At 35.7% G+C, this 24,852-nt stretch overlaps 2 protein-coding genes across 2 annotated transcripts in view; both read right to left on the bottom strand.

Annotated features, from left to right (window-relative positions):
* Positions 1 to 345: 345 nt before the first annotated feature.
* Positions 346 to 7,726, bottom strand: LOC136247597 (uncharacterized). Its single transcript, XM_066039359.1, has one exon. It carries the CDS (start codon positions 7,676 to 7,678, stop codon positions 545 to 547), a length of 7,134 nt encoding a protein of 2,377 aa, XP_065895431.1. The 5' UTR covers positions 7,679 to 7,726; the 3' UTR covers positions 346 to 544.
* Positions 7,727 to 7,923: 197 nt separating this feature from the next.
* LOC136248217 (uncharacterized) overlaps positions 7,924 to 24,852 on the bottom strand; it is a 38,255-nt gene continuing 21,326 nt past the window's right edge. Inside the window, exons 3-5 of the mRNA XM_066040028.1 lie at positions 24,745 to 24,828; positions 7,975 to 11,289; positions 7,924 to 7,931 (exon numbers count right to left, since the gene is read on the bottom strand). Of these exons, the coding sequence (XP_065896100.1) occupies positions 7,924 to 7,931; positions 7,975 to 11,289; positions 24,745 to 24,828 (3,407 nt within the window). The remainder of the gene's footprint in view (positions 7,932 to 7,974; positions 11,290 to 24,744; positions 24,829 to 24,852) is intronic.

The following is a 24,852-nucleotide window of genomic DNA, read 5'->3' as shown; positions in this document are numbered from 1 at the left end:
AATCTAGGATTTTTCTAAGGGGGGTGAGCTGGACAGGACTTAGGTAGCCAGTCAAACATTTTGTAGTGCCAAGGGGTTGTAACAAATGCAAACACTGCTGAAGCTACTGATGTAGGCAATAGTCAATACTTGGATGAAACCCACATCTAGGACAGTCTTAAGAAGAATGCAAATTATGCAATATTATGCAGAGTTTGTGAAAAATCTTCCCTAACTTCGTCTTTTGTGGGTTAGCATTTATAGCTTAGTCTACAATGGCATAAAATATTAAAGTGTGTTTTTCGCTGAATCATAAATGGGCTGGGTAGTTTTCAATATTCAATCAACAAGAATTATAATGCTTCTAATTTTAATAAAACAATGATCATTGTATGCCACATGTAGAAAAAGTAACATAATGTAAAAATGTATGCAGTATACATTTAGCAGCTATAGGATAATAAAGTAGGTTACACTAAATACAATGCAATAAAATGAAAGGAAAGTGAAAGTGATAAGCAGTATTTTATGCAAAAGTGTAGTAAGTACACTGTAGCGTGCAAGATCAACCATCATTTGAAAAATCAACTTCACGTAGGTTTGTAAAATTTTCAAGATCTAGCTGTTTATGAATTATTTTAAGCCCATTGCTTGACCAAGTACAGTAACTCATGTTTAAATACTCAAGAGCAGTGTTACAAGATAGACCTGTTGAAATTTTGGCTGCTGCATCATCAGTGATTGCATTGTAGCTTAAATCAAGATGTTGCAATGATGAAATCCATTGCAAAGCATCAGCTATGTACAGTATTCCTTTGTCATCTAGCTTGCAATTAGACAGAGACAGCTGGTTTAGTGTAAGAGACAAACTAGTACTGATAGTTGATGCTAATACCTTTGCTGCAGTGTCATTAATCGTATTGGAGTTTAACAGGAGAAAACGACATGAGTTTGTCTTTTTCAAACCGTCAGCTATTGTTTTAATGTCTTCTTGTTGAAGTTTACAATTAGATAAATCTAAATATTCTAGGCTTTGGTTATTGGTGATGACAGATCCAAGTAATGACCCACTGGAAATAGTGCTAGAGCATAAGCGTAAAGTAGTTAGTGATGTACACTTCTGTAATACTAACACAATCTCGTGCATTATCACATCAGACAGATTGCAGTGGGATAAGTTGAAATACTCTAATGATTCATTGACGGTGACTATATGTTCTACACATAAATCTGAAGTTTCATGATCTTGCTCAGCAGCATCACAACTGTTGCAACTAAAATCGATGTACTGAACTAAACTGGTGTCACTAAGTGCCAAGTTGATATAAGTGATCAAATCCTTCTGTGGTAATTTACAGTTAGAAAAAACAAGCTTCTTTATATTTATGTTTGTTTGTATAACAGACAGCAATTTTCGCAAAACTGATTTAGTGAAATTGTTTGATGTTAAGTTAAGGAACTGTAAACTTTTTACAGTTTCAAGAGCAGAGAGTATTGATAATAATCCTGTTTCTGTCATGTTACAGTGTGATAGATTAAGATATTCGACTGTGGAATTACAAATAAAAACATATTTAATTATTTCTGCTGCATGATCATCAATTTGATTATTCTCTAAAGACAAGTTCTTTATTGCTTGCATTTGAGAATCAACATGAGAAATTGTAAAGAAACATTCTGCAAAACAGTTGGTGAGATTAAGATGCTGAAGTTCATTGTTGCTATACAGAACATTGGCAATACGAACTGCTGAATTGTTTCCAATACAATTGTTACTAATGTCAAGGGAAAGTAGAGATGTGATATTTGATAGAGCATTACAAATTATTTGAATTCCAGCATCACCTATGCCACAATTGTTTAGGCTTAAGTATTGCAGTGATTTGTTATTGGTAATAACTTCTGCTATATCATTGGTTGCTTCTATGGATATTTTATTGTCAGAAACATTCAAATACTTTAAATTAGATAGTGTCACCAAACCTTTAACAACAAGTGAAACTTGTGACTCAAGCAGATTACAATCTGAAAAGTCAGTATGCACTATTGTGCTACTGGAAATAGCAGAAACTATGCTGGACAGGCCTTCATCTGGAATTGAACTGGACTTCAACTGTAGATACTTCAATGTAGAGCTATTCTTCATGGCTTGTAGTATTAAATAGAAATTGTGGTCTCTTAAATCACAGCAAGAAACATTGAAATATTCTATACTTTCCATATCGAAAACTGATTCAATGATATCTATCATATCCTCTAAAAGGCAATCTGAAGTTAATTTAAAATAGTAAACAGGTTTTACCACTACTGAATCTATCTTTCCAGCTAAAGGATTGTAGCTACTAATACCAAATTTAAATATTAAAATACTTATATCACTGATCACAGCTCCTGTTGTGGTATGTTCCATATATTCCTCAGCAACTATATATTCCATATTAGTACCATATGTCATTGCATCAACAAGGATTTCAGTACCATCTTCTTGTAAAATACAGTCCTCTATATTTAAATACTTCAGTATTCCATTACTAACAGCACAAGAAAGTAAATATGCAGTTTCATCTGTAACTACATTGTGACCAATATCTAACAATGTCAATAATCTACACTGCTTAAGGATGTCACCAAGCAAGAATTCAGGTACGTCACATTGGTTCAAATTAAGAAAATCAAGGTTTTGATTTACGCAGACTACATTGTAAAGAGCACATGCTGCCTTTTCTGTAAATTTATTTGATTGTAAATTAAGATGTTTCAAAGAATTACTGTTTTGGAGTGCAGATAGTACAATATATAAACCATCTTCATCATCATTTTCTGTTAAAGAACAATCAGACAAATCGAGATGTTCAGTCATGCCACTAACGGCAAGGAAAGAATGTAAATCACATGATGCTCTATATGTTATCTTATTTGAACTTAGATTTAGATGTTTAAGTTTAAAATAAAATTGTGCACTTGTACTTAGAGTTGCAAAAAATTGAGAGCATTCCAAAGAGCAACAGGAAACATCAAGGTGTTCCAACGTAGCATTATTGCACAAGCTCAAAGCTAATTTTGTTGTAGTTTCTTCAGTGATAATATTATTGCTAAGATTGACCACCCTAAGGTGCATGCACTGTGCAAGAGTATCCACAACTGTAGTCATGCTGTCTCCACCCATATCACAGCAACTAAAATCTAAAACTTCCAATGATTTGTTGTTTGTGATAACAGATGCTATTTCATCTGCTGCTTTAGTATTTACACTATTCTGAGAAATTTTAATATGAATCAAATTCGACAATACACTGTGAGCTTTCATAATAGATTTCACTTCTAGTGTAGACAGTTCACAGTTGGACATGTTAATGTGTTCAAGTGATTTATTATTAGTAATTATCCGAACCAATATTGTAACCAAATTTTTAGAACTCCTTGTGTTGACCTGCTTAGTATGAATGGTACTCCCTTGTAAATTTATACATTTCAGTGTGTATGCCTGTAGCAATTTTTGTAATATTTTAAGCATACCATTTCCCTGTACTTTGCAATTGGAAAAATTAATGCATTCCAGTCCAGTGTTGTTGTTAATTGCAAATGCCAAATCATCTACAGCACTATCATTTAAATTAGTTGAACTAATATTCAAATGTTTAATGGAACTAAGAAGCTTCAGACTGGAAGTAACTTTTTCAATGTAATTTTCAGATACAGTACTGTAACAATTGCTCAAATCCAAATATTCTAAGTTTGAATTATTTGCAATACAGCCACTTAGTACAATAGTAGTTTCAGAGTTAATGATGTTGCTGCTCAAGTTTAGATGCCTTATGGCATTCATACTTGCAAGAGACTTGACAATGGAAAGAAATGATTGCTCACACAAGTTGCAGTGACTCAAACACAAGTGTTCAAGTTCAAAACTTCTAGTGAATGTGCTAGCTAATTCATTAGCAGCTTCTGCAGTGAAGTAATTATAACTTACATCAAGATAAGATAACTGCCTTAAGTTTATCAGCTGTTTGACAATTTTCATAAGCCCATTGGACTGTAGTTGACATTTGGATAAATCAAGATGATATATTGCAGGGTTTCTGGTGATGGTAGCTGCTACAAAACCTGCTGCTTTGTTAGCTATTCTAATGCCACTTATGTTAAGATGCCTTAACTCAGTGAGGGTTGACATAGCTTTAGCTATTTCATGAAACATGTGGTCTTGTAAGGAACAATTCGAAATGTTTATGTGCTTCAAACTTGTATTATTTTCAATGGTAGTTGAAATCGCTGTAAAAGGAATCTTGCTCGAGTTCACATCCAAGTGCTCTAATGATGATAATGCTACGAGAGCACTAAACATTTCCATATAGCTACAGTTGCTTAGTGTAAGATGGGTCAACTGTCTAATGTCATTCATTAGAGTAATATATTCGTATGTACCATCACAATCGTTATTGTTAATAGCAACTCCCTCAATAATATCATCAATCGAAAGGTATATATTTGAGCTGCCTTCAGATACTGGTGCACTTACGTGAGCAAAATCCAAATCAACACAAGTTAATTTTGACAACACTTTACATGATGTTAAAACATTAAAAACACTTGTTTCATTCAAACCATTCATGGATAGTCTTAAACACTCGATATTTTGATTCCAGGTAATCACTGCAGCAAGATTAGCAGCTGCAATATCAGTTATTTTATTCAAACTGAGATCTAGTGTATGTAGTGATGATATTTTAGTTAACGCTGTTGTGATATCAAGAATTAGGGTCTCTTCTAATTTACAGTTTGACATTTCTAAGCAACTGAGTGACTTTGAGTCATCTAGTACACATGAAACAATATCTTCAACTGTTTGCTTGGGTAGGTTACAATTGCTAATACAAAAGCTGTATAACCAGGTATTTTGTCTTAAGCTTTGTGCAATACTAGTAATACCTTGTGCTTGCAGGTTAGTGCTTGACAGATCAAGGTGTATGAGAAAATTTGTCTTTCTCAATGTAGTAGCCAATTTTGCTGCTGCTATATCAGAAATGTTATTACAACTTAAAATTAAACATCTTAGAGATTCCGAAATTATGAATATTGCTTCAGTTATCTTGATAACTGTTGCTTCTTTGAGATTGCAATTTGAGATCTCAAGGTGAGATAAATTCTCATTTCCAGCAATTATAGAAAACAGCTCATCTTGACAATGGTTTACAACATTGATGGAATTTATTACTAAATGGCTTAAGGAATTAGTATCCTGCAAACTTGTTAGTATTATCATTAATTGCTTGCCACTCAAGTTCAGTTTCATTAATTCTACTTTAGTCAAATTATCTGATTCAGTGGAAAGAAGCAATGCAACATCTTCAGCTTGATCATCAGTCATACAGGCATTCAAAATACTAAAACTTGAAAGCGTTTTGGTTTCTTTTAATAGAGTTTTCATTTTTATTGCATAGTTAATTGTCGCCATCTCTCGTATTATGGATACAGTGAAATGTACTGGCTGTACTTCAAATCTGATACCCTTTTGTGCAAAGAATGACTTTGTGTGTGAGTAGTTTGTAAATACAAGCTCTTTTTCAATAATAAGAAAGTTTGTATTTTGTTTCTTAGCAACTATAGAAAAAAGTTCATCTTGATAGTAGTTTACAGCATTGGTGTGGTTTATTTCAAGGTGGATCAGTGAAGTTGAAAATTCTAAACTTTTGTGAATTAGCATCATCTGCTGGCCACTCAAACTAAGGTTTGCCAATTTTACAACAGAAAGAGTATCCATACTGATTAGCATGGCGACATCTTCAGCTAGGTCATCATTCACATATACATTTGAAATGCTAAACCTGTGAATGCTTGCAGTTCCCTTCAATATACTTGTCATCTTCATTGCATCCTTAAACAATGTCATTTCTTTAAATATGAATGCAGTAACTCCTTCATATGCACTGTGCCATGTTATTTCAACTCTAGCACACTCTCCTGAAAAGAAATTTTTTACATGATTGTGATAATTTTCTGAATAATTATTGTTTGTGAACACAAAATCCTTTTCTACAATGAACAGTTTAACATGGAGAAGAATTTCAATTACACTGAGTAGGTGATGAAACTGCAAGGAAGCATTGTGTATATGAAGACTGGATAAATTGCTAGCTAAACTGAATCCATGTAATACATGTATAAAATTATTATCTTGCATATGAAAACTACAATTAATCATCAAAAAATGAATTGATTCAGATGAGGCAATAGCAGTGGCCAAGAAATCATCAATGCAAGAATGTGATTCACACAATTGAGATCCACACAAAATGAAAGCAGTTGATTTTTTGAATCTAACTTCTATTTGCAAATCCCTTGTAAATATTGAACTAGGGAACAAACCAAAAAGAGTTTCACAAAGATGAAACTCACTGTAACGTCCATCAAAATGCAGGTTTTGTACAAATCTACAATTTAGAATAAAGCTAAATATAGCAGGTAATGATAAATTGTTGTTAGAAAGATTCAGTAACCTAATAGTATCATTGCAAAAGTAAGTGTGCAATTTATAAAGTTCTTCATCAGTAATGTTGCAGTTATTCAAATCAATACATTGCCAATGACACGAAATATTTGTTGGTGAAGCATTGTTCATATAGACTGGCTGCTCTATAAGAACAGGCTGCATTGAGTTGATAAATGAAATCTGTTGGACAGCTGCTAAAATTTGGTAAATGCTAGCATTATATGCATGTATCATTGTCTTCGATGTTAAAACATAACAAATTCCACCACCCAACTGAATGAGGATATTTAGAGTCTCCCTAACCAGCCTGTCCGGCAAGTTTACCTCATGTATTACAAGATTATTAACTATTTGTAGACTCAAAATAGACACAAGTTCCTCCAGAGGATTGCTACTTTTCTTAAAGCTATCATAAATATGGAACTTGTATAGTTTAGTAAATTTTAGATCTGTTTGCAAATCACACAATACTCCTTTTTTAATTGTGTCTGAATCAATTCTGCAATTTACAAAGAATGTAATGATATGACTTTCCCATGTTTGATCACCAATGTCATTATCAAAGCAAGAATACAGATCTTCTTCATCCTCTTCAAAGTTGATCACTGATTCAGAAAATGGTGTAGGTTCATTTACCTCTCGGTGGTTAATTACTGAGAAAGGAACTCCATGAATAACATTGAGCAGTCTTTTTTGTGTGGAGTAGGCAGTAAATAAATCCTTTGCAAATCCATCTAAGACTGTAAAATTGCTGAACGAAACTATCAACTTTTTAATAATACAGTAACGAAAAGATTCAATGATTGAATCAATGAAGTATTCAGTGGTTCGGTTACTAGATAAGTCCAGTTCTTCGATACAATCTAATTTAAATTTATCATTAAAAATTGATTTACATAGCAAACTGCATACACTATCTTCAAGTCCGCAATTAAAAAGATCAATGGAGCTTATAGTGTGACCAGACTCTAATAATCCACCTAGCAGGATTGAAATTACTGTTTTAGTCACTTTATCATTAGATTTAACTTTTACGGTTTTGAAGTTTAGTACTGAATTAGTATAACTTAAAGTTACACAATGCTTAATTTCTTGATGTGTACAATTAATGTACAGTCGTTCAGGTAGGTGTTTAACAAAATAAAAAATGCTACAATGCTGCCAACTCTTGCATATTGAGTCTTGGATAGTTGTTAAATCAATTGGAGACATTGTTAAGTATATATAGTTTTGAGCTGTGTCAGTGACTACCAATGGAATTTCTTGTAAAAAATTTAGGCAAATGTTGCCTAGAATGCATTGAGCACATTGAAGTGTTTCATTAAAACTATATTGTTCATCGTCATCCATTGTAAAATTATTGTGTGATACAATTAAATTTTCAACAATGCAGAACTGGAGTAGATTTGTTAATGGTGATGAAGTTAGACTATTATTTGAAACGTTGAAATGCTTTACTAACACTCTTTTGGCGCAACATGAAAAATGCTCACAAAGTTTTTCAATACCTCTATCTCCTATGTTAGATCCTGACAAGTCAATTATGTCCCAATATTCAGGTATGACTTTAAACATGGCTAATTCAGTTAAACTGCAATTTAAAAGAATGGCAGAGTTTACGCTCATTGTACTATCAAATATTTTATTAATTTGCAATTCTGTAACTCCATAAGCCATCAGTTTTACATCAGAAATGAAAATACATCTGTGCTTATCTTTGTTGCCTTTGTGGAAATGCTTTAAAAGTTTAAATCCAACTTCATCTTTGATTTTCCTTTCACACATTGTTATGTGCATATAGGGATTTTCACTGAGCAATAAAACCGTTTCTATTTTATCTTCATTAAAGCCACAGTTAGAAATTATCAACTCATACGTAAAGGATGAATCTTCACAATTGATAGTTGTTTCAAATGAATCATCAAGTCTGCAGTTAACAAAATACTTGGTAATGTGCCATTGTGATTGTGCTCTTTCATCTGTCAGATCAAAATTATTTGCAATGATGAGTGGCACTCCAAACTTAAAATTTAGCAACTGACTCTCTCCTATAACGTCATTTAACATAACATTGGATAACATATGTTGATCTATTTCATTGTTCATTACTATTAGATTTTTAACGATGGAATATCTGAGTATTTCAAATATGGTGTCTGTAGTTACCACCTGGCACTCTGAAATTGTCAGCGTATCAATGTAAAGTGTACATTGTTGAAAGCAATATTTCAATGCACCAATTATTGGCTTATCATTGTTTATGCAGCAACAAAAACTGACAATTTTCCATTGTTCTCTTCCATAGCTGTCATCTGCCTGGACCTCTTGATGATTGGCTAAAAATTCATTGAATGCTTGCATAGTCTTAACCATACTGGTGTTAGAAGCATGCAACCTGTTATGTGATTGTAATACATATTCAACTTTTTTAATCTGGTCCAAATGTGCAAGCTTCTGTGAAGTTTTAGCAACATCTGCATCGTTTACAAACTTATTGTATACACTCAAGGAGTTAATGCATGAAAGTGAAGATTCAACAATGCTATGAAGATATTTAAGATGAAAAGTGCAATTCCAAAAATGATAATTACACAGTAAATTTGACTGAAAGCCTGGGAAAATACTTATTTCCTCACTGAATACGTGATTGATAAAGTAATGATCATAATCATCAACTTGTAGCACAACACTTGTTTTTCTTTCAAGACTGACAGTATACAATGCATCATCAAATGAGTCTTTGTCTATGCTATTATCATGAATACTCAAACATTTTACATTAAAACAGTAAATTAGATCAACAATTCCTATCAAAGAAGCATGTGTGAAATGATTATATGAAAGGTCTACAAACAAAATGATAACTTTCTTCTCACTAAAATCGGATAACATCTTGCAAAACAAATCAAAAGTATTGTCACCCATGTAGCACTTTGAGAGATTTAATACTTCCCAGCTATTGGCAGTTGATCTTGCAAAAAAGAAACTTAGTGTCTGTATGTCTTTAGCCAATAAAGCATAACCACTCAGATCAATAGTTTTGTCATCTGACAAGCTTCCTAGTTGCTGTATAAGCTTGTCATTACCTGCTTCTGAGAAGCACTGCAACAAGTGAAGGCACTTCAGTTTGTTATTGGTTGTATTAGCTGCTATACGTTTACTCCCGAAAAGCTTAGTGACAATAGGAAATTTATGACCAGATAAAAAGTGTTGCAATGCAAAACCATTTCCTTTTGTTAATCCAACATACATAACTGAAGCATTAAGATAACGTGGATTCCAAAAGTTGCTTTTTAAAATCTTGATTTCTTTTTTATCATTCAAAGAATATATATGGTACGCAGCCAAAAATTCTTGAATGGAGAAGTGCAAAAAATTATACGAAGTAAGAGGAGTACCTTTCATAAAGCCATGATATTTTACTGTATTTAGCAGGCCTAAAGTACTCCATTTTCCACAAAGTTTTGGGCAGTGTTTTCTGATATCATTGTCATCAAAAACAATTTTGTCTTTACCAAGAAAAATGTATGCTAACTCGCACAAATACTCAAATTGCTCCTTGAACTGTTCAGGCAAACTTTGAAGTGTTCTTTCAGGATATTCTATATTATGTTCTTTTTTCAAGTACCTTGAAATTGCTACAACCGTAAACTGATCATTAATTTCTGTTTGATTGTTTGGGAGATCAGCAGTATCAGATTCTAAGATAAGGCATATTAAAATTGCCATATTTAGAGGAATGTAACACAGGCCATCAATGAATGGATTAACCATTAAATAATCCTTAATTTTTTTAATTCTATCGTGGTCATCCCTTAAACTTAGATATATGTATTCATCTCTCTTTTCTTTGGTAAATCCCAATATCTCTACTCTACAATCAACATCACCATGGAGACTTGATGATGCACTATGACGTGATGTGATCACGACACTACAGAGTTTTAAAATTTCATGTTTTATTATCTTAGCCACAAATGAATCACTTCTCCTTTCTTCAGACAGCTCATCATACCCATCAAACACAATTGTACAGTGTTCTCCAGATGTATCTTCAAGGTATTGTGCGACACTTTTAACTGTGCTGCTAATTTCAGAAGCCTTTATAGCATAGAAAACAAACTGCTCTAGTGTTTTAATTTTTTGCACATTTGGATCACGCAAAATTATTAAGAACAACAATTCTTTTTCCATTAATAATTTGGAGGTTGCCCATTCAAAAGCAATTTGTTTTGATAAGATAGTTTTACCAATTCCAGGCGCTCCTTCAATCAATATTCTTGTTGGAATAACTTCTTTGTCAACTTTCAATGAACAAAAAAGCTCTGAAAGATCTTTGTTTGTTTGACAGCCAGCAAGATATTTTGTGTGACTTGTTAATTGTTTCGAGTCATTGTTAATGGTAACCTTACCTTTGTGCATTACACTTGCTACAGCAATTACTTCTCTGACTGTTCTTTTATGTTTGTGGTGGATAAGAGCTACGCTGGTAAAGTTGTCTGGTTGGTGAAATGGCCAATTATCTGATGAGCCCGAACTTTTATCATTTACATAATATTGTTGCAATTGATTAGTAACAGTAGACAATAGCACTACTGGAGAGTCGATAGCGTTAATTACCTTATTCCATTTTCCAGTTGGATCAGTATCAAGCCATTCTTTTAATACTGCATCACAGCACTCTTCAGCTCTGTGGTGATAATCATGATCAATTATATCCAGTCTTCCATCTTCCAGACCTAAGTAATGTCCTATTTTTCTCCAGCTTGCAGCATAGTAAGGAGAAACAAGGTTATGTAGATGCTTTAATTCTGGCCTTGAATCTAAATAAAAACAAACATCACAACATAATAAATTACATCCTATTACTGGGGTATATCATATCATTGTTATTACAAGAATGCTGGCAAAGTTTCAGCCTTATATTCAAATAACTTTAAGAGTTACAGCTTTACAAAGTAGCAAACAACAAAAAGATGTAAGTATAGGAAAAAGTACAGGCGTTCACTAAAATGATTGTAACTTACAAACATAATGACACACGGAGTTAAAATTTGCACCCTTGTGCTCACCGTAAATCAATTGCCATGTAACTTTATTCTTGTACAGTGCTCCCTCCATTATCTGAACTTCTGTTATGCAAGCACTTGGTTATCTGAACAGTGGAAATGACTGCTCTATTAGAGTATTTTGTCTCAAATGTATGTCCTATTAGAGTATTTCAACATGGCTCTGTATATACATAAATGGACTTCGATTATCCAAATTTCTGGATTATCTGGACACGTCTTGGTCCCAAAAGTTTCGGATAATTGAGGGAGCACTGTATCACCTTTCTTTACTACATATGTACAAAGGTAAAATCAGTGAAGAAAGATTGATGGTGTACTATCACTTCGACATGATGTAAACAAATACCCATAACTTAAGTATCCTTTGGTGTATTGCAATGAAACAAAGAGTTTTGAACTCCTTTTGAGTAAGCAAATAAGATGATATCTAAGTTTTTAATTTTAGACCCTTTCTTTACTAAGAACAAAGTGTACAAATTTTTTACTAATATGCAAGTGTTTCACCCATTGTATTCAATCAATGCATTATATTTAAGCTTGTGCTGGGCTTTTGCAGATCCAGTTACATATGTATGTATAAACTCAAATTAGTTATATACATGCAGGGGCAGAGGAAGCAAATTTTTTTTTGGGGGGGGGGTGAGGCTTTTATTAAATCTTTATACAACTGTATGCCTAATTGTTTGGAGGTGGGAAATACTTATTCGCACACTAGCATGCAAAGCATGCCAGCCTAGGGGGTCTGAGGGCATGCCCACCCCAGGAAATTTTAGAACATTTTATGCTTTGACATTGAATCTGGTGGCCTTTTCAAAGAATAATAAGTTGTAAAAGTGTAAAGTTGCAATGTGAATTGACTATAAACTTTTATTAAAAAATAGCTACTACTTGAAGTACAAAGCTACAAGACAAGAATATAGCAGTTTTAAAAATAACCAAAGTAGTTCCTTCTAGTATCATTCTTAGAAACAAAGTCTTTTGCAATATGTTCTATACTTATTTCATCAAGTAAATCCTTGTGAGTATTCAACAGTATCAAATGATTTAACCTCTCTTGTGTCATAGCGGATCGTAAATAAGACTTAACTCTTCATAGAGCTGAAAATGTTTTTTCTGCTGTAGCAGATGACACTGGAATGCAGAGGTAGAGTTTCAACAAATTATGCACTTCCTCAAGCATGATCTTTGAAAATTTGCAGGTTTCAAATAATCGACGCACGGTGCTAATACTTGTCACTGTTTTAATTCCCATTTTGTGTTCAATATTTCCTGTTTTGAGGAAATCATTAGCAAAGGCAATTGAACTTTAAGCTTAGGAATATCTAAGGAGTTACCATATAAGCACTCAAAATTTGTGGATATAATGGGTGTTTTACCATTGCATGAATCTATCAATAGTTTTCCATTTCCTGTATGATCAAAAAAGTTGGTTGGCTGAATCTCTGTGTGATCTCATTCACCCATGCATAGCTCCATGGCCCGTTCTCCAAAGCACATCATTTTTGCATTATAGCTGTCCCCCAGGTAGGGTACACCATGCATTAATTTTAATTAAATTCGCAACAGCCATTTGCGAGATATGGGCATTCAAATTTTTGTTTTAATTTCTTCGTTTTTTTCTTCTTATGCTGTACGGGGGGCTACGGGGGCTTTGATTTCTTTTCGCACACTTTGCAAAAATTGCTATAAAATGCAAAGGTGTAACTCAGTTGCCTCGATCTTTGGCACAAATGAAGAACGTGTAATGGTGGGTTCACGTACCACGTTTGTTGTAAATCTGAGTAATATTCAAGGAGTTATGGACGTTTATTCACATAAAAAAAGATCAAACTTCTGTCATGGCTACAGGGTAAACCAAGTATAGAAATAACTTGAAAATTGGTGTGTAGATAGGCTGATCATTGTAGCAGTGCCTTTTGATAGTTTGAATAGCAATAGAGTTACAGCAACAAAGTTATAAGGCAAAAACTAAGCAAGTGTAAAATCACGGGATCGAGATACTCTAATAGAGCAGTCACCACGGGGTAAAAAATGTGTGCAAAAAATGTCGAAAAAAAACCTTACTAGAGTTCGAACCGGGGACCTCCATACCTAACACCTGCATCCTTAATCACTGAACTACTGCTACCTTGACTGATCACCTCACTTAATTTCTGCTTCATAAATGAAATTTCTAGTTAAAACCTGCTTATAATCAAACGTTTGTAATTTCATAGATCTACCAATGGAAGTACTAGATTGTTCTGGAACATTCTATGTACTATTAGAGGTCCTCAAAAAATGTACACTCTATTAGAGTATTACAATAATATTGAATTAAATCATGCAATGAAGTACATTTATAAGTCTGCCTTCAATAATCATCATTGTATATACATAGAAAAGAAGAAATGCACACAAAAACAGCCAAGCTGTGAAAAAATGGTGCGGCCTTAAAAAGCCCAGGTGAAAAAAGTTGTGAAATCAAAGGTGGCGGCCAAGAAATGGCTGCAATGATGTTAATGCTAATAAATCTTAACAATGCACAGCCATTATTAAACTTTTTAGCATTAACATCATTGCAGCCATTTCTTGGCCGCCACCTTTGATTTCACAACTTTTTTCACCCAGGCTTTTTAAGGCCGCGCCATTTTTTCACAGCTTGGCTGTTTTTGTGTGGATATCTGTATATTGCAGTGTTTTTGATAATTGTTTCATAGTTGTAAGGATGAGATAACATAATTTCAAGCCAAAATATGTTGCAAACTTTTCCATTACTGCTATTATCCCAATGGCTTTTCGACTTCCTTCTGAACTAGCTTCAGTTCCAATTTTCTTCAGTTCCAAATATATAATTGAATAATTACTTATCACTGCATGTATAGCTCCAGTACGCACTGTCCACCTTGTTGGACATAAAGGTTTCAATCCAGGCAATCCTTTTGAAATTTCTTCTTGTAAGCACTTGAATTGTGCTAGATGCTTTGGTGAGCCATGAATAATTGTGGCCAGTTCAGTAGCCACTGTCAAAGCATCTTGTATAACTGTACAATTCCTCCCACAATCCTGCAGACAAAGAGTCAAACAGTGGGCAGTACAGTGAGTCTTCTTTTCAGATGCCTGTATTCTTGCAGCAACTCCATTTAGGTGGCCAGACATATTTGAGGCCCCATCATATGCCTGACCGCAACCATTTGAATCAACATCCAAATTTTACTGAGTACTTTCTTCAACTCAGCAGTCAGAGTTGCACTATCAGTTCGTCTACGTCAACTAAAGCTATGATATCTTCATTAGTTGTGTAATCATCCTCAACATACTGTATCTAATAGAAACAGCAAACTGTTCTTTACCACTGATATCTCTTGTCTCATCTCCTATTATGGAAAAGTATTGTGCTTTGTGTATCTTTACCAATATCCTGTCCAACAAACAGACTGCCATAATTTTAATCTGTTCATCTATAATATCATGTGATAAGCACTGCTTTTTTGAAATCCATGATTTAAGACCTTTTACATCTGCAGAACGGCACTCCAATAGTTGTCTTAGATTGCCACTTTCATAATCGTGGCCTCTAATTGCCAAACCCTGTCTCACCAAGTATTTCAATGAGTTCAATACAATGCAAAGCATTTCCCTGTTGTTCAGCTGTTCATTTGATTTTTGGCTTGATAATTGCACAGCAACTGACACTGGACAAAAACTTATATATCCTTCATTATTAGGCCAAGGATACATACCAGGATAGTTCAGATGTACCTATCCTGTGTTACATGGGTGTGTACACACCACATTTCTTTTACATATCCTATCCAGTAGATAACTCATGTGTACTTACTATTAGATAGTTTGTGTGATATATGATATGTTCACCTATCTTATATACGAACATGTGGCAGCTGTTAATACATCACGCAATTATTATTGTAGAACATAATAAACTAATACTCCAATATTATTGTAATTATTATTGTAAAGAGATTATTGATGTACATAATTGCCAAATCATGCAATATGCATAATCAGTTCCTTAATTGTAAGGAGACACAAATAACACATGTCCGTGGTCATCATCCAATAATTGTCAATGAGAGATACAGTTCTAGATCTAACAGCACTAACTGCAAAAATGCTGTACTATATATCAAAGAGATTGTGTTCCCATATAGTGACAGGTTTTCCACACCTATCTTTTTGATCATGGTGCTGAAACCAACTTAAGGTGGCGCCGAACCGATTAAGTCCAGCCGCACAAAACAATTTGTTTCAACCCAAGCGCTTAATGAGCTATTATAGGGTGACCCAAAACTTTGCTAGTGTACAACTTAATCTATGCCTTAAAAGCTGTTGTGATAGCCTGTGATGCTTTAGTTTAGCATACAAAGTTTCATGAAATAACACGCCTTCATTTTTCGCCTATAAAACTCTGAAGTCTTAACCCGATTTTTAAAATAACTTGGCCAATGAACAACCTAGCGCTAAGCCACTTCGGTTCCAACCGTTTCTCACCTTGTAGAACAATTCTACGCTTTCCTTTTCACTGATAACAACATGGAAAGTAGTGAAAACACACACCCGTGGGCAAAACATTGGCTAACAGCTCCATCAAGCCCGAATCACAAAAATTCGAAGCGTACTATTGTAGAGTATCGCTTACCCAATGCCTGTACCAAATTTTGATGGTCTTTGGTGCACAATTTTGAAATTATTTAGCGAGAAAGGAGACGGTGTGGCTAATCAGGGCGTGGTCTGTATAACAGTAATCACGCGATGGCAGCTGGTGCCGTTCGCCAGTGAATTAACCAGAGTTGTGACAAGCTAATAGTTTTAAAACATGAATAACGTTAGTTGTATCATAAAAGTAGCTGGGTGGTCTGACAGAGCTTGTTCTGTTAGTCAACTGAGATGCTTTGCTGTGGTTTATGAATTTCCACATTTGTTCGCACATTACCACAAACATGCTGTACAATTAACTTTGTGTGGCTGCCCTTAATCGGTTCAGCGCCACCTTAGACAAACCAAAATTTTGTTCATCTGTTCATCACCAGAAACCAGTGATACAGCAACAAAATATCAGGATGAACTTCACCATGGTATTCTGCAAGAATAATGCTGGAACTTTGGGATTTGCTGTTGTAACTTCCAAGAGATTTTCCATTTACGACAACTGATGTATATTGCTTGTAGGTTGAATTAACTTGTATGTTACTGGGATAGTATGTAGACAGGTGCACTCTCAACACTGGCCGGCATCACAAGTAAAATCCTCAGGAGCTAGGTGCGGGCGGGATATCATTTTCTATTTCATACTCTTCTGTTCTCCCTAGTGGTTGGCTTTGGAGCATTGGAAGGTTACTCAAACAAGAGGCTTCAAGTCACTGTGATGAACGAGATCTGATCTGATAGTCCATGAATCAATATCACAGTCATAGTAGAGTCTGCTATATTTGTGCTTTGAACGTCTTATACGAAACAATCTGCTTACAGTACACACAATACTTTTCACTTGGTTGGCACCGCTTTGGCAAAGGGGGTTCCATTATCTCGAACAGGAGTCTAAATGACTTGCCATATATGGTGACACTTAATTTCAAGTCTTGTGATCTAAAATTTGGCGTTGAATTATGGCGGGAATGGGAAGAGAAAAGACGAGCCACAGAAGGGGTGCTGATTATGACGACAGCACGGTAACTGAAGATCTGTTTATCAAACCATGGGTGCTTGTGAGCGCCATTTACAGTGAATCCGAGCCAGATACTAGTGATGAAGCGGCCGAGGCTAACGGTTACGTGAAGAATCTCAACAGTCCACCTTGAAACGTAATAAAGCTTAGTGAAAGTGACAAGGGTACGGAGTCAAGTGATAATGACGACTTAATGGACGCATTGAAAATGCGAAAAAGAAAACCTTTTCCTAGAGAAGGCTCTGATACCAGAGGATTCGGTATAGTGTCACCAAGAGTTCATAATATAGTAGTGGGGGAGAGTGTCTAACTGAAATACTTCCATGGAACACACTGTGTTAAGTTACACCTGACTCTGTTCAAAGAATAAAGACTTGACCTTATCAGCATCAATTAACACTAATCAACAGTTCTCTATCACCAGTACAGGTATTGATTTAATCAAAGAGAACCTTAACACAGTGTGTTTGTACAGGGTATATTGACAGTTGGACACTCTCTCCCATTACTATATGTGACCAGATTTTACAAAACCGATCCAAATCGCACATCAGGCAAAATCAAACTAACACCACCAGTGGATAGCTACACTATCGTACTACTAGTTTTGACCCTCAGTACTACTCAAACTACACGAGGCTAGTTTTAACAGACGTCTTTTCTGGGTGGTGTGGAGTGCTCAAATGGCAGTTTCAGGCCTTGTGAAGGACCTGGCTTGGCAAGAATCAGTGGTTTACTGGTGGACAGCCTTATAATGTTGGCCAGACGTGTTCCCTGTTGATTTTGCTACATATCAGCCACTAAGGAGCCAGCACAGCCCTGTAATCTCGTGTCTGGACTCCAATCGTGGTCTGCCTCCATTTTGAGGTCTATCTCTTGCCCTCCCCGCCACCCCCCACCCCCCACCCTCCACCCCTTTGTGAGCACTCGTGATACTACTTCGCTCGTCCAACTGCTCAGATTTTCTATCTTATTTGGCGGGAAACTCTACAGGCAACTACAAGTACTGGAAGTGGCCTGAAAGGTAACAGATTGATGCATCTTTTGTGTAAATTTCATACGCGTGGTTGCTATCCTTGGAGAGTTATGCTGGCTTCAAGAGATTTTCAGTTACCTTGCTTTAAGAGATTTTCAATACAGAAGCTTCAACAGTAGACCATTTAAAATCTTTCCCTTTTTTACTGCTGATGAAATAACTAATGTAAAGGCTGAGCTTCCAGCTTACGTATCTTGCTAAAGCTGAAGATCTTGATGATACCGTAGATAAACTTTCCTGGTAGAAAAACCAAGAAACAAGTCTGCCAACCTGGTGGTGTAGTGAAAAATCTTACTGGTACACCCATCCTCTACCACCACTGTTGAATGTGTCTTTTCACTATACTTGATTCTGGATTTGGAGACTAACAGAAACAGTCTTTCCAGGATTACATTAAGTATCTATAATGTTAAGATACCGTAAGGGTATTAAATTTCATAGGTAAAATTTTCATGGCTTGCCCAAGAAATCAGTATTAAATTTCATGGGTATAATTTTTGTGGTAATGTCAACAAGCCAGTTTGTTTTCTCGAGGAGCCGCGGGGAGCAAAATTCATACTTTAAGGTTGCATTTAAAGTTACAGCTGAACAGTTTGGCTATGCCATTTATGCTGGTGTACTTATCTGAGACTAAGCAAACCATTTTTTGGGGTTGACTCACCACAAAAAAATCTTGCCTGCTGGAATCAGAGGAAACAAGTCTTAGATACTTGAACAAGGCCATCAGTATTTATTCATGTGGTGAACAGGTGCACATGTCGTCATCAGGTCATACGTCGCACATTAAATAGAATTAATATATTATGCATGTTAATAGTATAAGCCTGTATAAGGAAAGTCTATTGGTGGCAACAATTAATAGGTCTGCTCGAGCTGAGACATCAGTTTCTAAATGGATTAATTTTCATGGATCAGCTTTATGTGGATTAATTTTTGCAGATCAATTGCAAATCATGAAATCCACGAAACTTTATGCACCACGAAAATTTCTACACTTACGGTATAACAATCATTAGTCAGTACATTGTGTGTGACCAGTGTAATACCATGTATTATAATCTATTATACACTCCAGCATTGAGTAGATACACTATGGCTTTAAAACAGCATTTTAAGCAGTGAACTTTATATAATATATTAAAATTGTTAATTTAAAAATGAAGTAGGGATCTAGTGCAATAAAACGTAGTGAAACAAGAGATGAATGATGGTGTTACAGCATAGCTCAGTGGAAAATCCCTACTTTGGCATTGAACAAAATAGTAAAAGCTAATGTGCCAAAGTAGGGACTTTCCACTGAGCTATACTGCATGTAACACCGTCATTCATCCCTTGTTTCACTACTTTTTATTGCCCTGGATCCCTACTTCATTTTTAAATTAACAATTTTTAAAATACTAGTTTGTTTAGTTTTTTTGTACTGGCACAGCTAGCTACAGTGTAACTTGTATTAGTCCACTTGTACTCCACATCTGTAGGTATGGGAAAGACAAATACCATCACTTATAAGCATCTTGCCCATTTGCTCAGTGAGAAGTGAGTTCCTCATATTCTGTGGTTATGCTGTAGTTTGTGGTTCTCCTTGCTGCACTCTTCAATAATGAAAATTAGGGGAGCGCCCTTTCTAGATGCAAGTGTCCCTGTATGCCTCCAGCCGTCAACCTTGCTGTTGGTGAGGAATACCTCTCTCATTTAGAACTAATTTTATATTGTGCTTGCTTCTTTTCCTTATAAAAATAATTATGTCTTCCAGAACAATATAACTTGTAACTGTTCCATCATACATGACTGTGTGTATTAGAGAGACTGTTGTATTAGAGTATATCTGCAGTCAGCCAAGGGGTGTGTAGCTAGCTAGACCAATAAGGAGTGAGGTGATCTTGTTGATTTTGATAAGCAAACAGCTAGATTGTTAAGAGGTCGTCTACTCCTTCGCTATTATCTTTATTTGGAGGCGTGGTCACAAGTGAACTGGATCCCAATTGTGAAGTTGCAGATGTCTAGCAAGTGTAACTCTTATAGTAGTGTCGGCACTGAAGCACTTCTGAAATCCAGCTCTGAAATAATTCTGTAGCGTCTAAAAGTGCTGCTGAAAGAAAGCATTAATGCAGAAAATTAATGCCTCAATATGGTTTTGTTGGATGAAGAAGACAAGCAGCCTGATTGAAGATAAAAGAAAAGACAAGGTGCAGAGGGCCTACATTTGTTGGAACCCCAAAAGGCACATCCCACTGGTGAGTTTGTTATTGTGGCATAAAATGGTGGCCATGTGCTGCTTCATTTGGCCTCTAGCCTTGTGACTGTGGTCAGTGAGGCAGTAAGGCAGTCAGTGAGACTAAAATTTGAATTTTGGCGATTTGTAAAAAAATCTATATCCAGCCACCTGTAAGTGTTTTGTCATAGTGGAATTTTGGGCAGTGCAGGAAAGTTTCACTGTAATCCCTACTTAAATGGTACAACCGTACCGTTTGATATTATAATAGTGTGTAAATTGTGAGTATAATTTGGGGAATGATAGGAGTTGTGAGCATAATGTTAGGAATGATAGGCGAGAAAAAGAATTGCCAGAAAGAATAATCAGAAAATTTTGGCTTATAATAGACTTAAGCCTGCCCACCAACCACAATTGCTAACACCCTATGTAGAGACTACAACAACAGTGGCTCTTTCCCAAGACCTCAATGCAGGTTCCGTCACATTTGTGAGAGATGCGGAGGACCACATCCAAGGTTCCCTTGCTCCACCCACTTATGGGGTATCCACTGATAATTAGGGCCTGTGTAAACCATTATGACCACTTGTTCTTGAGTACGAACTACATAATCACCCAGACAAAGCTTTTGCTTAGCCACTTCTATCAGACCTTAGACAAGGGCACAGCATTTGTTACACTGGCCCACAATTCACATATACAACTGCAATCCTTTTTCGTTAACCCATCCATTTTGGATGATGCTCTACACTCAGAGTTGTACATTAGGTCTGTTCACTACTCCCTCCTTACCCAACCTAAGGCGCTCAGGTTTGGGCATTGTACTAAAGAGGGTGGAAAACTGCAGTGTTTATCATTTATCTGCACCTTAGGCTACAGCATCAATGACTTCATAGACCCCATTACAGAACACTTACTGCACAGTCTATGATGCATATGTTATAGTCAATAGCCTTGGATTAGGCACACTACTCAGTAGCATCGATCTGAAAAAACCTTTTTGGGCTCATACCCCTTCACCCTGATGACTGAAATCTAGTAGGAATATGCTGGCATGGTTATTACTATGTTTGCCATTTGGTCTACAATCCGTACCTCCTGGATTGGATAAATGTCGACAAGTCTGGACTCCATGCTTCAGCCATGTCAACGTATAAATGTTTTGATGACATTCTAGTGTATGGAGGAGATGCTGCTGAACATGAATCCAGATTGCAGGCCACACTGAAGAGAATTCAATCAGCTGGAATTACACTCAATGAAGGTAAATGTCAGTTTTACCAGCCATGTGTTACTTTCCTAATTAATGTATTTGACGCAAACAGAATTTCACCTGACCCAAGAAAGATTGCTGCAATTAAAGAGATGATCCAACCCTCCTCAGTAATGGAACTAAGACGATTTATGGTTATGGTGAACCAGATGTGTAAATTTTCTCCAAAAGTCACCAGAATATCAAAGCCTCTTAGGGAGTTACTGAATTCCAAGGCAGAGTGGATATGGACTGCCATACACAGTGATGCATTCCATTAGTTAAAGAAGAGATATGTTCTCTGAGTCTTGGCTTTGCATGATACAGAGGCAACTACCAAAGTCAGTGCAGATGCATCAGCATATGGACATGGGCAGTTTTGCTACAGCCACAGCATTTCGTTGATCTTCAGGAATAATTAACCAGAATTCAAATACTTTTCATGGTAGTATAGCAGAAATTTTGTAAAGGAACATCCACAAACATTGCAAGCACAAAATCGGGTAAAAAGATTGAGATACTCTAATAGAGTAGTCACTTACCCTAATAAAACAGTCAGGCAAGTTAGTTGTGACTGCTATATTAGAGTATCTTGATCTTGGAGTATAGTTTATATGCTTGCAAGAGAAGAATATCCTATTGGCATTCACAATTCCAGGAATTACTCCAGGAAATATTTGGGAATAATTTTGGGAATAATAGGTGAACAAAAAGAATTGCCAGAAAGAAAAATAGGTCATTTTAAAAGCATATGTACTCAAGCCTACATATTGTCAACTCACTTAAGTTCCGTTTGGGTTTGGCAACAGTGGTAGATTGACACTGACTACTGTAGTGGCCTTCTCTGTTGGAAAAGAAACATGTCACTTCTTTTGCTGGATGAGACTGTCTGGGATGAGACCCCTTTCCACATTTCCAACAGGTTTGAGTTAGTTGTCTCGTTGAGTAAGGGAGTAGTGTTGGTAGTTTCCTTCTAGGAGCTCTGCTAACAACTGAATCTAATGATGTCTCTTCCTGCATGGGTGCCTTCAGTGGGGTTTCCAGTGCTTTCTGCTGCTTTCTAACAGCGTCCCATTGTCGGATAAATCATTTGGCTCTGTCCAGTGTGAGTTCTGCCTCCATCTGCAAATGCTCAGATAAGCTCTCGCCATGTATTCCAACCACAAGTCTGTCACAAATGAGTTCATCTTTCATCCCGCCGAATTTGCAGTTTTCCACCATCCTATGTATTTCAGTAATGAACTGTTCAACTGATTCGTTGAGAAATTGGTTCCTCTTGTTGAAACGGGCTCTCTCAAAGATAATATTTTTGTACACCTTGAAATAATTATCGAAGGCTTCTACTACTTTGTCACATTTATTCTTATCACCAGAGCTGATTCTTTTGGTATCTAACACGTCTTCTGCATCCTCTGCCAGGCAATATAGGAAGGTGCTCACTTGCCGTTTTTCGTCTCTGCCTGCCAACCCGGACGCCAAACAGTATTGTTCAAAGCGGCACTTCCATTTAGGCCATTCTCCCATCTTCTTAAAACAAAAGGGGTTTGGCAACTATAAATTCATCAAAGCCATCTCTACGGAACGTTCACCATCAGTCATCCCACTTCTGACACCATGTGCAATGTTGGCATGTGCACAACTTTATCACAAGTATAGCATACCATACATATAGGAATAGGTACAGGACAATGTATGCATACGTACAATACTATATAAGTCAGTCTGTCACACCATGCCCTATAATTAGTGAGTTTTTTAAATTGCTCACACTCTCGTGAGATGACAGAGTTGAAAAATTAACCACTAGTATAACTTGCATATAATATACGAATACAAGTATTAAGGCATTTATTGTAAACAAATGCACATGACACTCATACCTTTGGGGAAACAAAAATGAAACAAAGATATTTTTATTCTCCATGAGCAGGCAAGTAAGAGCTTTACTTGTAGAGATGGGATGGTACAGTATTATGAAAGTATCGATATATTGCCTCAAAAATATTATGACACAATGATATACTGCGATACTACAAAGCAGTGCATATGCCAAGACAGACAGAATATCTTATCTAATCTAATTCTGTGGCAATACTAACTCAAATATTTTTGATTGCAAACTGGCATCTGCATTACAATAAATTATTTAAAAAACTTTATCTAGTATGTATGTATGTATGTAATGTTCAAGTTAATACACTGGATATGTATATTGTGATACATGATTTATTGATATATCAAAAAAATTGTATTGATACCTGTATCACTATCTTGTTTATTGCGATATGGCAGTATAGATATATTATTCCATCATTTCACTGATTTGTGATTTGCTTTCCTATGTAACAGCTTGATTAAAACTTGCATATTTGTTCTTTGTGGCAGCACCTACGTATTATTTTAAATTTCATTATCTTTAAAGTATGCTTGTGCAAACTGAACAACAGGACTGATTATGCCTCTTTACAATCTAGCTGTACCAACAACCGTCAACTACAGTGACATGCCCCTTAATATCCTGGCCATACTTATCATTTTGATCGCGCCTCTTATATTGCATAGGCCAGTTATCTGAGGCTCACTCAAGGTACTCTAATAAAGTAGTCACTCTAATACAACATCCATGTTAGATATTCTAATAGAATAGCCACAGATGCATATCATAGCTAAATGGTAAAAGAAAAATCTAACTAGTGTATTTAAAATGAAGTAGGTATCAAAGTAGTGAAACAAGAGATGAATGATGGCATTGTGACATAGCTACATGGAAAAATCCCTACTTTATTAGCATTGAGCAAATTAATTGTTATGACAATCTAGGGATCTTCCCACAGAGCTATGTCATAATGCCATCGATCATAGTTTGTTTCACTTGGATCGCTATGTCATTGTTCATCACAGTTGATGTACAAAATCAAATTTCTTGCTACTGTGATAACTGCAAGACTATTCGACATAATTGGGTTGAAACTTTAGTAGTCCACTTGACCTCTTTGTCACATGCAATATGGATACACCAAATCCTCAACACAAAAGATTACCTTTTGCTTCACTGCATAATTGGATGTCAGCCAACTTCACAGATTTATCTCCATTTTTCAGCCTCCCCAAAACAGTAGCATTATCTAGAAATTTTATAAATCATTGTT

Source organism: Dysidea avara, chromosome 2 (assembly GCF_963678975.1).
Source record: "Dysidea avara chromosome 2, odDysAvar1.4, whole genome shotgun sequence".
In the NCBI taxonomy this organism is placed as follows: domain Eukaryota; kingdom Metazoa; phylum Porifera; class Demospongiae; order Dictyoceratida; family Dysideidae; genus Dysidea; species Dysidea avara.
The sequence above is the reverse complement of the archived record's forward strand: the minus strand, read 5'-3'. Positions and strand labels throughout refer to the sequence as shown.